The 15031-nt window shown below is 37.0% G+C and overlaps 1 protein-coding gene across 11 annotated transcripts in view; it reads left to right on the top strand.

The window, feature by feature from the left end:
* Positions 1-15031, top strand: part of Pde1c (Phosphodiesterase 1c) — a 474080-nt gene that overhangs the window by 275057 nt on the left and 183992 nt on the right. For 2 of the 11 annotated variants that reach the window (XM_089727134.1, XM_089727130.1), the window contains exons 1-2: positions 4323-4486; positions 5442-5969. The exons of 6 other annotated variants lie outside the window; for them this stretch is intronic. In XM_089727134.1, the coding sequence (XP_089583260.1) occupies positions 5753-5969 (217 nt within the window). In that variant the 5' untranslated portion in view covers positions 4323-4486; positions 5442-5752. Of the gene's footprint in view, positions 1-4322; positions 5970-15031 lie in introns of those variants that run through there. 3 more of the 11 variants (XM_089727136.1, XM_089727138.1, XM_089727131.1) reach the window with 3 other exon arrangements.

Here is a 15031-nt window from a genome sequence, read left to right as displayed (position 1 = left end):
CTTATTTGAATGGAGTAAACATAATTGAATTTCAATTACAAACATCGAATTGTTATTGCTCATATCAAATAAAACAGTCCTTTAATTATAAGATCCGGCAAGAAACTCAGCGGGCTCTGTCTATGGGTTAATTCGCTCGTCAATCCCTTCATCACAAGCGACGGGCTCGACGAGGACGGTGACCGGTGCTTGTGGTACCTAAAAGCACCGTTGATGGATCGGGAGGATCCGCAATGACGTTTTCGTAGCTTATCGACATCCCAACGCTAGCACAGCCTTCTGTAGACAAGAGATCGAAGTTGCTTATTACCTACATATATTACGTTGCTATCATTTATACAGCACGATCGACTGCTCTGCGACAGAAATTAGCAGATATGCAATCCCTATCTGTGCTCTCAATTGGCTCTTTACCAATGAACGAACGAATGAATGAATTTCAACTGGTGGTAGGACCTCTTGTAAGTCCGCACGGGTAGGTACCACCGTCCTGCCTATTTCTGCCGTGAAACAGTAATGCGTTTCGGTCTGAAGGGTAGGGCAGCCGTTGTAACTATACTGAGACTTTAGAACTTATATCTCAAGGTGGGTGGCGCATTTACGTTGTAGATGTCTATGGGCTCCAGTAACTACTTAACACCAGGTGGGCTGTGAACTCGTCCATCCATCTAAGCAATAAAAATAAAAATAAAAACTTATGATTGAAGAATTATTTACATTTAACAAAAACTTTATAAGATCTATTCTTTTGCAAAAGCATCAGTGGCTTAATTTGAGAAGTACGTTGCACTTCTCAAATTAAGCCACTGATGCTTTTCAATTATGATAAGATCTGATCCTCTTCAATGATATAGTTAAACATATCTTCTTACAGCCCCATAGATTATAATTATTGATGTAGATGATAAGATCGTCTGACGGACTATTTTGGCGAATGAATCCAGATGGATTTTTCCTGTCGTCGCGAGAACTAATAACGCTTTCACAAAGTATCGTCGAATTGTTTTCTCGTGCCAAGGATAAAATTAGAAGGCACGTTCGCATCTAGAGGACTTCACTTAAATTGTGACTTTTGTACGGAGCCGACGACCTAAATTGATATAAATCGAGGTCCAGAACGAAAATAGTGGTTAAATAAATTTTTATTGGAAGTGAATGTGCTTAAGTTGTTTTCTGGTTTCGGCTTTATTGAGTTTTTTTCTATTCGTCGTCGTAGCCCAGTGATATAGTGCGTATAAAAGAATAAATTAGTTTTTTAATTCCGAACAACTTTATTGAAGAATTATACAAGTCGTCGTGGCCTAAAGGATAAGACGTCCGGTGCATTCGTATCTAGCGATGCACCGGTGTTCGAATCCCGCAGGCAGATACAAATTTTTCTAATGAAATACGTACTTAACAAATATTCGTGATTGACTTCCACGGTTCTTTTTTTTATTTTTTTATTGCTTAGATGTGTGGACGAGCTCACAGCCCACCTGGTGTTCAGTGGTTAGAGGAGCCCATAGACATCTACAACATAAATGCGCCACACACCTTGAGATATAGTTCTAAGGTCTCAGTATAGTCACAACTGCTGCCCCACCCTTCAAACCGAAACGCATTACTGCTTCACGGCAGAAATAGGCGGGGCGGTGGTACCTACCCGTGCGGACTCACAAGAGGTCCTACCACCAGTAATTGTGTGGTGTGTGAAGCAATAACGTCATGTAATAAAAATCAAACCCGAAAAATTCTAATTTGCATAATTACCAGTGGTAGGACGTCTGGTGAGTCCGCATAGGTAGATACCACCACCCTGCCTATTTCTACCGTGAAGCAGTAACGCGTTTCAGTTTGAAGGGTGGGCTAACCGTTATAACTATACTAAGACCTTAGAACTCATATCTCAAGGTGGGTGGCGGCATTTGCGTTGTAGATGTCTATGGGCTCCAGTAACCTTAACCGTGGGTCGTTGGGCCGTGAAATCCTTCACCCAGGAATGCATTAAAAAAAAAATGTCTTCGTGCCAGCAGACAACAATACCTTCCTGTGCAAACTCACTTCACGCTTCAGCACCAGAGCTGAATGAACTGAGTATGATGTGATTTTTTGACAGTGACAATAGCGAGGGTGCAATAATGATTGAATTGGTTAGCAAATCCCATACAAATTAGAACGTAAATCACAATTGTAGAGGTTTTTCGACAGATACAAACTATATAGTAGGATGGAAAGTATAATAGACTATAAGTATGTATATAATAGTATGATATAGTATCTATATAAAAGACTATAAGTATATAAATCAAAAATAAAATCGAATATAATATAATCAAAACAAAGCTTAGTCTAGTAAAACTATAGCACAAACTGTGTTGCTCTATATAGAGAAACAACATTTAAAGACATTGCTTCACCAGTTTTTATGTTTTTTTATATTTCAATATTCACATTTTTTTTAAATATTTCTAATGTTCCTTCTTCTAAAGTTTCAATATTCAAAATTACCATTGATGTCACCTTTATAACATATTAATCTCTTTTAAGATTTACGTCATGAATCATATAGAAGTTACAAGTATAACTTTCCTTGCCGCGTTCTGTAGTTACATGAAACTTTGAGATAATTTCTTAAACAAGACCATTGATACTAATTGTAAGCTCGTCTAACTTAACAAGTTCAAAACTATGCCACCTCTATGCTATAGCGAGCTATGACGCTGTGATGTCTACAGACTCTAGTAGCGACTCAACGTCATACGAACCGCGAGCTTTATGCCAAAGTAGAGCAATAAAATTAAACTGAAAATTTCCAGCTGTGGGTGGGTTGGCATGAGAAGTCAAATATTATGGTTTCCGTGATCCTTACTGAGCATTCAACTCAGGAGTCGGCCGTGAAAGCTACGCGCGCGATCATAAACACATGGAGGGTTTATATCTATATATTAACACGTGAAGCAAAAACTTTGTATCCCTTTTTACGAAAATTGCGCGGACGGAGGAGTATTAAATTTTCCACACTTATAGAGAATATAGAGAAGAAGTGCACAATGCCGATATATTTTTTTAAATAATGCATAAAAGATACATTAAATCAATAAAGAAAACATTACACATACTACCATGTATTTGACACACACACGCATGCATACTATTTATTTATTGTCAAACTTTTGTTCTTGACGTCTGTGGTCAATTCGAGAATAGATTAAATATTGTTTGTCTTTATTAATATTTGTCTATAGGTAGTCTTGGCGAAATCTGTGACTATAGAAGTATAATAAATAGTCTTTGATAGTAGAGCCCTAATAATGGTCAAACTTATAATTTCAATTAATTATAGTCGAATTTCGACTACTACGGGTTCATTAGTCTAAAAAAATAGTCAAACGTAACGTTTTTATGTCAAATACAATGTAAACATACACCGAGTGGACAATGTTACTCGGTGGATTGAATGTTCGGACCTTGAATATGTGAGTATGAAAGATTTCTCGACTCGGAAGCGACCTTATATCGATTCGGGTTTTTGTCCGATTTCTTCTTTTCTATAATACCCACTACTGTGAATACTATCAAGATTATATGTATGTACGAAGATGAAGACTTAATATATATATATTGAAATATTTTAATACGATCGTATCGTGTTCACTAAAGAATAACAGTCTAGTTTTGAATTTATCTTATTTCTCGGCGAACGAATAATCTAGAATTACATAGCTCTTGTTTTCAGAGAAATGCTTTATTTTTCGATTTTAATGCTCAAAAACGTTATCTATATAATAATATATAAAGATGAATTGCTGTTCGTTAGTCTCGCTAAAACTCGAGAACGGCTGGACCGGACCGATTTGACTACTTTTAGTCTTGGATGATTTGTGGAAGTCCACAGAAAGCGTAAAAGGTAAATAAATATGACAATGCTCAGAATTAAATAATAATAACAATTTAGTTTTTCCTTTGATGTCCCCCCCGTCGGACGGATTCATTTTGTTTGTTTTAAGTTTATTTTATACAAAAGCTTAGGTCTTTTATTTAGCGATTGGAGCACTACGAAGTCTGCCGGGTCAACTAGTTTATAATAGATTTAGAATCACTAAGACAGCATAATTAACGCTACAAAATTAGTAAAAGTTGATATCAAAGAGCTACAATCGGGAAAATGTAAAATATGTACTTTTCCCAGCCAGATACAAATTGATTTGTATACAAATCAAATGTCGCCGGGTCTTCATTGGGCTATTTCATCTGATACCCCGGGAATAACGAATCTGGATGTAACAATTGCTCGGTACTAAATACTAATCAGCTTCTACCTGTAGAGGCGGGAGCTTGTCGTGGCGTGGCCGACAGTCGCGCGCAGGCCTCCACGCGGACCGGTAGTCTGGTCACGACTCGCGCACCACCGAGCATGACCGTACTTAACGCGAAACCAACCGACAAATGAATTCGAAATTTTTAAAACAATTAAAATAGAAAAAAAAGCTGCCGCGAGTTTCTTGTGAGTTTCTTTTCGTAAATATTTTCGGGCCCACCTGTTGGCCGGCCTCGTCTTGACAACGTCACGATCTGTTTACAAGCGGGGACCACCCTAAGCCGTGGGTCATGACGCAATGTTTTATGGCCGCCCCGTGCCGCGTTACTACAAACCGAAAAACAACACTGTCCGCTTCAAAATAGATTTTCGTATTTCCGCACGTGACTCGTTCGACGCGTATTTAACGCGTAAATTGTCAACGGTTTTCAATTAAATTTAATCATATTCAGTTACAGCCACGATTTTACAAACGTAACTTGTTTCCGAACTTTTATCTCGAACGTAAACACGACGCGTCCTATAGAACAACGAGTCTGTTTTCGGTCAATTAGCCGTGCTATTAGTAACGAGTCTCGTAACAAAGAAAGATTTTGTTACGAATAATTATTTACGCAACGTTAAATGCTTAATTAGGAGCGATCCGAAACCTAAAGCCCAAGGCCCGCAATGAATTATCAATGCTCGGTAATGGTTTTGTAATTCGCATGCGAGAATAATAATCCGATGAAGCAATGCAAATAGTTATCGAAATACCGCTTTTAATAAATGAATATCGTGACTATGAACACTCATTCATTCCGAAATGATTAATTTTAATTTAACTATTACGTCTCCTCGAATACTGACACCAATAACTTTCAATTTTGATATTTCGAAACACATTTGCGCCATAAATATCGTATCAACTTCATTCGTTTATCAACACAATACGTTCGAACGTGTTAACGAAAATAATTATCGCCTCGCAAAGTATCTTACAAATTTAAACTATAAACATTCATCATCACACTAACACCGCGTCCAAACTTACGCGAACTTTGCTTACAAACTCAAACAGCATCGCGTTTCTAAGCTGCGCCAATTTTGTTAACGTTCAAATCGTAAAAAAGAACTTAGATTTTTTATTTATTCATTTTAGTTAAAGGAGGCTATGAGAAACGCCCAAAGCGAACTAATTTGCTACCGATAGCATATCAAATACAGTGTTGAAAACATATCGCTCATTCTAAACGTTCCGTATTACGGACCTCCGAAACGCTAAGAACCAAAGGCCATCGAAAATGACAGTGGACGGATTAACGCAAAAACATTATCTATATATAAAAAATAAATAAAAACAGAGATTTTACTGTGAATAACACTGAGACAGGAGTGAATTCGAACGGTGATTGAAAGTGATTTGATTAGTGAGTGACTTCGTTTGACTCGGTGATAGCGTATGATGTGACGATGTGGCGAGGCAAACCGCTGCTCGAAGGCAGCAGACAGGGTTCGGTCGACGGCAAAAGTAATGTTTCTAATGACAAAGAGCTGGTACACAAGTGCCACAGCGACCCCGGTGGTGGACGAGCGTTGGGTGCAGCTCCAAGGACACACAGACATCGATCCGCCTCCGGTGCGTTGAGGAAATGCGTTCTCACCCTCGACGGATACTCGTATGTTATCGGTAAGTCACTCAAAGAACCGAGCGTAATGTGTAAAATATACTAATGTATTATTTTATAGACTAAGAAAACTAAATAAAAAAGATGTCTTTTGGAAAGAAGTTCCTTACGAGACGATGAGGAGGGTAAAAACGTCCGTAACGTAAGATTTTTATTAGTAATGCACACAGTGTTCGACTTAAGTTTGTAATAAACAAAAAATAACATATCTTTTTACTATATATTTTTTATAAATCATTGTGAATAAATTAAAGTTGATAACTTTGTAGTTTTTTTTTTCAATAAATAAATTATAATAAAAAATGTATACCCGAATAATGATTTTCTTTATACCTCGAATAGAACTTAAAATTAATATTTTTATAATAAGGAACTTTGTTCCTATCCGGTGTCCCGCGACACCACATCTTTTTTTTTTGGTAGCTTTAATAATTTCTCCCTACGTTTAGTTTCTGATTGCAGTAACATAAAAAATTCTAAACGTCGCAATTCATTAATATAAAAAAAAAAAACTGTACTATAATTTTGGTTTCATCATCACAGATTGTTCACAGTCCACTGCTGAAGAGTGCTCTAAACTGAACTGGCTTAACTATTAGTAAATTGATACCCTATTCTGTAGCAGTTAAAAAAAAAAAACCCTACAAATGTTTAGAACTCAATTCACCGTATACAGTAACAAGACATTTTTATCCTTCGATTATACGCCATCAAAGTAACTACTAATGCTTCAAAAGCAATATAATGAATCCGCTCAGGATTCGTTAAATCTTACTTTCATCAAGAAATATATTATTATGTTCATTTTTCATCGAAGAAGCAGAAAACGTAGGACGTAACGAACGAGATTATTGGATTACAAAGTATTTTTGTCTGATGTCAGTGTAATCACATTATTAACTTTATCTACGAAGGTTTCTTTAAGCGATCTTCTGTGCTTCGCTTTAAGAGTATGTTTTTCGGCTAGTGTAAGCGAAGGGACAAAAATGCTTACAATTTTTTTACTGGTGGTAGGACCTCTTGTGAGTTCGCACGAGTAGGTACCACCGCCCCGCCTATTTCTGCCGTGAAACAGTAATGCGTTTCGGTTTGAAGGGTGAGGCAGCCGTTGTAACTATACTGTGATATTAGAACTTATATCTCAAGGTGGTTGGCACATTTACGTTGTAGATGTCTATGGGCTCCAGTAACCACTTAACACCAGGTGGGCTGTGAGCTCGTCCAAACATCGAAGCAATAAAATAAAAAACTAATTGGAATATCATATTCGTTGGTCACCGTTATATGCTGCGACGATTTTTTACCGTGACGAATATTTCTTGTACAATATAAGATATCGCACAATACGGTTTGTTTCTCTGGTGAAACTGGAAAGACCACCAGTAATTCCTCATTCATTAAAAAAAGTAGATATTTTTCTCATTCAGCAAACGCATCATATTTCGTCGTGAAAACACTTAATTATTAAGGGCTAGTAAAGATATAAACGACATATCGGCTTCTGAGTTACGTGTCATGACCACAAATAATATTGTTAGCTCATTTGTGGACGAATGTTCTCATAGTCATTAAACTAAATCTATACGACATGTAGAATGGCAGAAACTATTAATTATGACTCGAAATGAACCATCGTTATCACTAAATGTGTCAAGGCCAGGTGAAACTGTGCATTTGAAATTTAATTATTTGGGGCTTAGACCTTATGTAGGTGTCCAATTGGATTGGTATTCACATTGTGATGATTCTGAGTTGCTGTAACCACTTAAAAGCAGAGGGATCGGTGAGTTCACTACTGTTCGTTCACTTGTGTTTCGTTCTGATCACTTGTCTATGCCTTAAGAAAATAAAATGACACTTCACAGGTAGCCATATCAATAACAGTGGATAAGTTTGATTTCCTTGTTAATCTTATAGCGAATGATGCTGATGCAAGTCAAAGTCAGTATATTTGTAAAAGATTTGAGATTCGGTGTAATCGGTCGGTGTATCTCCGACAGCTAATACAGGAGATGACCCAGATTAAAATCCAATCCGAATTTGGGCCGTAATATAAGAAACATTTAATCAATGTAAACTTTTTCAAAATACAAAGACAACTATTACGATAGCTGGAATAGTAATATATTATCTATTGCACTATGAACTCGGTAGTTTGTCAGGTAAGGTTTAAATATCTATCCAGCGTTGTAGGTAGTTCTTTTGTGGAGCCTGCCGGATTCTGGCGCCCTCTGTGCGTTATGAAAGACCGTTGACCGCGTCAGCTGACTGCCGAATTTTAAAATCGTGTGCAGTATATGCAGTCACAAAGCTGCTACCCTACAAATGGAAGGGCTCCTTCGGAGATGCCCGGGCGATTGTTACCAAATTCCACTCCTCCTGTTGAAGCTGAAAAGGTCTCTAGATCACAAGCCAACATCCTAAAAAGGCCAATTCCACCTTTTAAAAATAATTAAGCCCAATTTTTTGTGAGCCGATCTCCTTCCTTTTCTTTTGTTGTATTATCTATTGAAGAGTTTCAGCATAATCGATAGAAAAAAAATAATGATATAGTTTTAAAATTGTCGAAAAAGAAAATAGGAGAGAAAATTTTATATTTTAAATGAATCTAAATATCGAGGTGTCAACGATTACAGCCAAATTTCAATCAATAAAACTAACTATATTATCAGTTTAAAAAAACATATTCAACAAACTTATAAGAGGAGTAGTGACGATACATATAACGTGATCAACAATTCGGATCTCGAAGAAAAACTATTAAAATGTAATTAAATACGAAATTACATTTTGATGATTCTACTATCGCCTCCACTGATTTCATCGGCTATCGTAAATTTACTCACACGTTACTCGGATTAGCAAAATCGGAGGCTTCGTGACGGGGCGTGCTGTGCCTCGCGTGACGTCAAAACATCGATAAACATCGATAAAATACGATAAGCCTTTATCTCCTAACGGTGATGTATCATTAATCGAATGTGTTTGTAGTTTTGTTTTATTAGTTTGCTTTAGATATATCAGATTGTACTATATCATTGTTTGTTTATTCAAATGTCCTATTTGTTATTGTTCTTGCAGTTGTGGGTGAATTATTGTTAAAATCATATTATTTTACACTTGATTCTTTAATGTAGAACATAATATAAATCTGTATATAACATCACTTGAATAACAAAATTTGGGGTGGGGAAGTCGTACCGTAGAACGTAGACTTGGAACTCATGTCTCAACATGGCTGGCGGCATTTACGTACTCTTAGATCGTTCACTCGTCTAAACAATAAAAAAAAATGAACACGCACTTTAATTATTGTTGGATTAAATCTCAAGGTATGTACTGGTAGTTGTACGTATTGTTAGCACACAAGGGTGGGAGGTCTACATTGCCTTTACCGCGAAGTCGTCGTGGCCTAAAGGATAAGACGTCCGGTGCATTCGTATCGAGCGATGCACCGGTGTGCCGGTGTTCGAATCCCGCCGGCGGGTACCTATTTTTCTAATGAAATACGTACTTAACAAATATTCACGATTGACTTCCACGGTGAAGGAATAACATCGTGTAATCAAAATCAAACCCGCAAAACTATAATTTGCGTAATTACTGGTGGTAGGACCTGTTGTGAGTCCACACGGGTAGGTACCACCACCCTGCCGTGAAGCAGTAATGCGTTTCGATTTGAGGGGCGGGTAGCCGTTGTAACTATACTGAGACTTTAGAACTCATATCTCAAGGTAGGTGGCGGTATTTACCTTGTAGATGTCTCTGGACTCCGGTAACCACTTAACACCAGGTTGGCTGTGATTTTGTCCATCCATATATGCAATAAAATTAAATTAAAATCCGTCATGTTTATGGTTTGAAGAGTGATACAGCAGTTATAAAACACAATCTATACTTTATCGTCATATTTTCAGTGGGTGGCGGTATTTATGCTTTGATATTGGCTTAGGTAACCACTTAAATTAGGCCACGCGTTTGTCTGTAACATTGGAGACCTTTACAACAAAAAGAAGCCCTCGGTACTTAGTTACTGATCTGAAAATCATCCATTAATATTACTATCGCTACGAGTAAGCTTTAACTATCTGCACCTTTTTTTTCCCTGCCTAACCTCATAGCATTGGGAGGCTATTTCGGTGTAACCTTAACTAGTAGGTGAGCTCACGGGGCTCAAACCTGACCTATCTGCACCAATATTCCTACAGACACAACCCACTGACCTTCTCATCGTATCTTTTTAGTGGGTAGATATCAGCAAAGTTTCCCAGGTGCTTACCCCGAAAGCATCCAGTCCAGTGAAGTCGGGAATAGCAATCAGGCAGGGACAAAAGCACCAATACAAAAAGAAACCAATAAAAAATCGTTTTTCAACTGTTTCGTGGTTTTTGAAGCCCACCTAGTATAATACATAACACGAATGCCACCTGCGATATTGATACATGAGAACTAACTCTCAATACTATAGGTATAACGAATATTTCACTCTTCGGGCGGCAAGCTAAAAATGAAAATAATCAGTCTAATTTACACGTCATAAAATATTATACTCGTAGTATTTTTTTATTTATTGCATAGATGGGTGAATGAGCTCACAGCCCACCTGGTATTAAGTGGTTACTGGAGCCCATATCTACAACGTAAATACGCCACCCACCTTGAGATATAAGTTCTAAGGTCTCAGTATGCTACAACGGCTGCCCCACCCTTCAAACCGAAACGCATTACTGCTTCACGGTAGAAATAGGCAGGGTGGTGGTACGTACCCGTGCGGACTCTCAAGAGGTCCTACCACCAGTAATAAGTAATAGTAAGCGTAATTTTGTAATATCACACAAATTAAACTTGGTCTAAATAATTCAAAAGGTGCTCTATTAAATTATTAAAATCTTATGTCGTAAACAGAAGCAGAAAGAAGACATGAATAAAGTACTGTGTGTGTGCAAGTTGTTAAAGGAACTTGGCGAAGTAGCTTTCCATTGTTCCCCGCTACAAAACCACCCCGACAACTTGGAATGAAGTTCGTTATATTCTCAGATTTGGAGTGTCCTTCAACGCGTTATACATACGTCTAATGCTTGTTCATTGTCATAGTTTGTTTTGTTATTAATATAGATAAAAGTTACTCACTTCTTAGTTCGGTTTACATATTTTGTAATTAGCTGCCGTTTTAATTAGTTTAATCTTAAATCATCAGTAATCGTGTAACGTTAATAATGAGTTTATTAAAAAACTATATATTACTATTTTATTTGAAATCGATCAAGGTAGCGAACAAACGATACTAGAAAAGTTTTAATGGATTTTTTTGGCTGTCTTGATTTTTTTTGAACATTCCTACCCGTGGAAGCTTGCAATACGTCTTACCATTAGTAATTAAGAACATTTAAATATGGGGACGTCAGGACGTCAGGACGTCTTTACTGGTGATAGGACCTCTTGTGAGTCCGCGTGGGTAGGTACCACCGCCCTGCCTATTTCTGCCGTGAAGCAGTAATGCGTTTCGGTTTGAAGGGTGGGGCAGCCGTTGTAACTATACTGAGATCTTAGAACTTATATCTCTAGGTGAGTGGCGCATTTACGTTGTAGATGTCCATGGGCTCCAGTAACCACTTAACACCAGGTGGGCTGTGAGCTCGTCCAGACGTAAGCAATAAAAAAAAAAAGGGGACGTCAGGAGGCCAGATGAGGCATGTAATAGTCTATTCGTGAAATCGTTAGCACAAGAATCCGTGGTGGGCAATGAGCTTCAGGAAATGTTGAAATTCGAAGACGATAACATTAACTCTTCGCTATTTAAGTTATACAGACGCTTACCCTACTAAAACAAACGGCGATTACAGGAATAATTAGTGATTTAGTGCCATTCGTGTATGACCAATATGTGCGACCGTTGCTAACAAGAGAATATGTTGAATATATGAATATGACTTCGATTGACATTCACCCGCCATGACAAACGCAACATTATTCGATATTATCCACCCTTTATTACAAGTACCATATTTATTGGAAAAATACCGTTTACTTTTTATTAAAATTACAGAATAATTTTCCAACGATTATAAATATTACAAAATAATCTTTAGCTGACAAAATTAGTGGATTTTAATTATTTAAAAATATTACGCGCTGTTATACAATGCATATATTTTGCGCGTGTTTGTTTTTTTTTTTTGCGCAATATTATTCTTTGGTTAAAGATCAGAAATGAAAAAAATAATGAAAATTTGATACCTGTCACCGATTTTTGAATTTAAACATAGGAGCGTCACCTGTTATGAGTGCCTACATATGTATCAAGCAACGCTTATACGTATTTTACTTTGAATCACCACGAAAATAAATAGATAAAATCAAATATTAATATATTATTTAGAGCGTAACAATTGTTGAGAATTCCAGTATATATTGAAAATAGGGCTTTTAGCCTTTGGTTAAATCAATCATCTTATCAGCGCGAGAGCAGATGGCAATTAGTCTTCGCTAATGGAAAAATCGCGGAATAACAATGACGTGATTGACGAGTTTTACAATTGAACCGTAAAGGCTTCGTCAAACAGAACGCGTAAGTAGCGCGCTTCAGAGCGCTACGCTATGACGCCGAGATGTGATGTACTACTGTGGTAACATACCGTCAAACAGAGCGCCAGCGCTATAGCTCTTATAGCGCTGGCGCTCTGTGTGACGGAGCGCTGGCGCTCTGTTTGACGGTATGTTACCACAGTAGTACATCACATCTCGGCGTCATAGCACGGCGTTAGTTTAGCGCTCTGACGCGCGCTAAGTACGCGTTCTGTTTGACGAAGGCTTTAATTCTGTACGGTAAACTTATAGGGAATTCGGAAGAAAACAACCTCTTGCTGTGACTTGAAATAGCACAACCGTTTATCAATTTATAGAATAAGTACCTAGTGGTTCTTATACGTTTCAATAAAACATTCTACAAAGTTTTCCTTCTGAGTATTAGTTTTGCAGTGAAGTTCAATCTGAAACTAAATAAATAAACTAAATAAATCAAACTTTGAAAAATAGGATATTGTTGTACAATATTTTGATTTTATTGATTTCGTTTCACTATCTTAAAATACAAAACATCATTATCATTACAAAAACAACTTTTAAAATTTCAATTAGGTTGTTATTCCTGTGCGCTCTCAAATAAAAAAAATACGTATAAAATTAAATCTTGTTTTTTTTATTGCCCTTGTAGGTAGATGAGCATACAGCTCACCTGATGGTAGGTGGTTACCGTTGCCCATGGACTTCAGCAATGCCAGGAGCAGATCTAAGCCGCTGCCTAACATTAAGTACTCTCCACAAGTCTCGTTTGAAGAAGGATATGTCTAGCGCTCGGGAAACACCGTGGAGGAGAGCTCATTCCAAAGCCGGATGGTACGTGGCTAAAAAGATCTCTGGAAGCGCACTGTGGATGAACGCAGTGGCTCCAGGTAGTATGGATCTGTCTATATATTAAAATAATAGTAGAACCTCAATGATATGCACAACACACTACTCGTATAAAGAATCATAACAATAGATGAAATCTAATTATGTCAAACATTGTATGTTAATGTAAATTCCACGATATTGATATCGAATAAATTTGACTACGAAATCAACTAATTGGTTTTGTATTACCATTATACCTTGTAACGCTTTGAGGTTAAGTTAGCTCCTTTATGGTATTAATGCCTCCAAATTAGTCGTCATAGTTTTATTATTATTCAAGGGTTTGGTTCAGCATCTATTATTTCTTTCTTTTCAATATGAAAATTTTACAGGATAAAGTGAAATTGATCAGGGATGAAATTCAATGAAACATCACGAAATGATATGAGTTAATTGAAAAATCCCATTGAAATTATTAACTGTTTGACTGAACCCGAGAAGCCACGTCCGCGATTTTTTCTCATTTTCTCAAATTTTCACAGACAACATTTAAGCAACGTTTACATTTAAACTATAGAAGCAGTAATTTTAAATTCACTTAACCACTCTATTTATGTAGTGGCCAAAAGTACGAGTGATCATGGTCGTTCATGGGTGTTGTGTAAAGAAATTTTCCAAGATTACATCCAAACTGTTACGTACATACTATCTTTGAAGCTAGTTTTGAAATATGCTGAGTTTAAATATTAGTCTTTGTCAAAATCTATGGATATACTACTTCAGACTTACCTTAATCTGTTGCTCCCCACTACTATTCTATGATCCATAATTTCTAATTCCCGGAATTGTGCCTATACTTATTTTAGTGTCTAGATACTCCATGAATCTATGGGTTAATGCTAAAAGGATTGCAAGTGCATTTCGTATTGCGATGTCTATAAGCTTCGATAATTACTTCGTCCCAGATGAGCGTTTCCAACGTGTGAAGAAATCCTTGAAAATATTGACAAGATTCTGTTGATTTGTTTATCTCTCACGTACATTGGAAATAGCGGAACGTCACAATTTTGTACGCTATCAACAAGATGTTGTTCATTACTAATCCAAAAAATGTTTTATTGTTATTTCTACTCTACTATTATGAATGTGATTTCAGTATCAAAATTGCCACAAAGAAAACTAAAACCCTATGGGGAACAAGGTGTTTTAAATTACGTTGAAATATTCCTTAAGCTGCGGGGAGATTTTAGTTCCATAAATGGTCGAATGGAGAGCTACCTAGTTGTAAACTTCGTATTATGAAAGGTTCATCTTCTTCGGAATAAACCAAAGAACGTTTCGAATTTACGTGAGTGAAAGCTCAGTGCTGATCTGCTATTGTACATGTAGAGCTTATTAGTGAAAACGGTCATGTTGCGCTGTGACTATCACTAATCGTTTAAGAAAAACCTTTTTTTCACAAACTACCTACCCGCCACTTGTATTCCGTTAATATTGTAGCCCACGTGCTGTTCTCTGGTATAGACTAATAAATTGGGAGATTCAAGTTAAAGACACATGCATCGATCCTCACAATCTTTCACATTTATAATATTAGTAGGATCACTCATGTAAGCTTCTACTGTACAGATGCAAATTTTGTCAAACTGGTATGTATCACTACTACGATGAT

This window comes from Bombyx mandarina, chromosome 04 (genome assembly GCF_030267445.1).
Source record: "Bombyx mandarina strain Sakado chromosome 04, ASM3026744v2".
Lineage (NCBI taxonomy): Eukaryota > Metazoa > Arthropoda > Insecta > Lepidoptera > Bombycidae > Bombyx > Bombyx mandarina.
This window is presented reverse-complemented; position numbering and strand designations above follow the sequence as displayed.